The sequence below is a fragment of the Trichoderma citrinoviride genome, assembly GCF_003025115.1.
Source record: "Trichoderma citrinoviride strain TUCIM 6016 unplaced genomic scaffold BBK36scaffold_238, whole genome shotgun sequence".
Classification (NCBI taxonomy): domain Eukaryota; kingdom Fungi; phylum Ascomycota; class Sordariomycetes; order Hypocreales; family Hypocreaceae; genus Trichoderma; species Trichoderma citrinoviride.
This window is the reverse complement of record NW_020194946.1, coordinates 1-1782: the sequence shown is the minus strand read 5'-3', so window position 1 is coordinate 1782 and position 1782 is coordinate 1. Positions and strand designations below refer to the sequence as shown.

Below are 1782 nucleotides of genomic sequence, written 5' to 3'. Positions count from 1 at the left end.
GACCTGCCGCCCGAGCACCCTTCCGTGCCCGAGTTCCCGACGAGGGTCAGCCTGGCGCGGCTGCTGATGGAGACGGAGATGGAGGAGCAGGCGCTCGGGGTGCTGGAGCGGCTGGTCACGGACGACGATTCCAGCGTCGAGGTGTGGTATCTGGGGGGCTGGTGCTTGTATGTCGCGGGCGAGAAGCTGCGCGAGGCCAAGCCCCAGCAGAACGGCGAGGGGGAGGCTGCTGAGAAGGAGTGGAAGGCGACGTGGGGGTATGCGCGGAAGTGGCTGTCCCAGTCGCTGAAGCTGTATGAGATGCAGGAGTATGAGGACGAGAGGCTGGGCGAGCATGCGAGGGAGTTGCTGGAGAGCATTAACGGGGTGCTTGGGGAGCCGCCGGAGGGGGAGGATGATGATGAGTGGTCTGGGATCAGCGATGATGATGATGAGGATGTTGAGGATGAGGACGATGAGGAGCATGAGCATGGTGAGCACTGCGATCACGATCATGAGATGCATGATTAGAGTGGACATGGATTTGATGGCGTTGCATGGGTGCAAAAAAAGAACGACTTGTTTTTGTAAATGAATTGGCTTTGTAAAGGAATTGTGGTTAATGGGATGCAGTTGATAACTACCTTTGACGAATACACTACCTAGATCCGACGAATCTAACCTCTCGTCATCTGGTATAAAGCTCTTGTTCTTGCGACAAGTCCCCAAAGTGTAAAGTCATAAACGCAGCAAAGGAAAAAACTCCATATATGTGATATATACCCAATAGCGTTGCCCTTCCCAACTCACACAGCCTCAACCTTGAGCTGCTCAACCCCATCCGCAAGCCCCTCCTCCTCATCCTCCTCCTCGCCCTTCCCAGCCAAGCCCCTCTCCCAGAGCTGCCTCCCCGTCAGCCTCACCGGCTCCTTGATCCTCGCCTTCTTCATCTCCGCCAACCGCTCCTCCTCCTCGCGCACCCTCTTCTCCTCCATCTCCCTGAGGAAGCCCTCGCGCCACTTCATAAACGTCTCGGGCGTGACGGGCGTCCCGTGGAACTTTTTGTTCTCCTCCCTCTCGGCGGCGAGCCGCTCCTCCTCGAGGGCCCGCTGGGCGGCGTCCTTGCGGTCCTGGACGAGCTGCTCGGCGGCTTCCTTGAGGGACGAGTAGAGCGTGAAGACCATGGCCATGCCGAGGTTCTCGGTGATTGTGTCGGCGACGTCGGCGAGCAGCTTGTCGCGGTCTTCGCTGACGTTGAAGTAGGCGTGCGGCGGGCTGGAGGGGGAGGAGAGGATGTCGAGGTGCGGCGGCGCGTCGGGGTAGTCTTCTGGGTAGCGGACGGAGAGGAGGAAGTGCGGGGGTTCGTGGGTTTCGTCTTGGTCTTCGCCGGGGATGTCGAGGGTGACTTTTATTCTGAATTCGGTTTCGGAGATGTCTTGTTTTGCGGTTGGTGCGATTAGCGGAAGGGTCAGGGGGAGGAGGGATTCGTTGCTTTTTGGTGATGGCTTGTCGATTTTGACTTCTTTGATATTGCCGATGGACAGACAAGAGGGGGGAAGGGAATGTATGTACCTGTGATTTCGTCGGGAAAGATGGATTCGAGCACTTCACGCTCTTCGACCTGCTCTTCGCGACCCATTGCGGCGGTTTGGGGGGGGGGGGGTGTTGAAGTTGTTCTTTTTTGGTTTGGTAGGTATTATGCGATGGTGTTTGAGATGTCGATGATGGATGGAGCTTTTTTGGCGGTTTAGTTTTGGGTGGGGTTGAAGAGGGAAAGGCTGCTACATAGATGGTATGGCGGGG

The 1782-nt window shown here is 57.2% G+C and overlaps 2 protein-coding genes across 2 annotated transcripts; one reads left to right on the top strand and one right to left on the bottom strand.

Moving 5' to 3' along the window:
* Window positions 1-33: 33 nt before the first annotated feature.
* BBK36DRAFT_1145635 (hypothetical protein) lies at window positions 34-510 on the top strand (the record flags this gene model as incomplete). Its single annotated transcript, XM_024893771.1, has 1 exon — window positions 34-510. A coding segment is annotated over one exon (477 nt), but the record flags the coding sequence as incomplete, so codon positions are not given.
* Window positions 511-652: 142 nt separating this feature from the next.
* BBK36DRAFT_1036567 (hypothetical protein) lies at window positions 653-1782 on the bottom strand. The gene is made up of 3 exons (XM_024888877.1): window positions 1552-1782; window positions 1374-1414; window positions 653-1274 (listed from the first exon to the last, which is right to left on the bottom strand). The coding sequence occupies exons 1-3, from the start codon at window positions 1616-1618 to the stop codon at window positions 786-788; spliced, it is 597 nt and encodes a 198-aa protein (XP_024744827.1). The 5' UTR covers window positions 1619-1782; the 3' UTR covers window positions 653-785.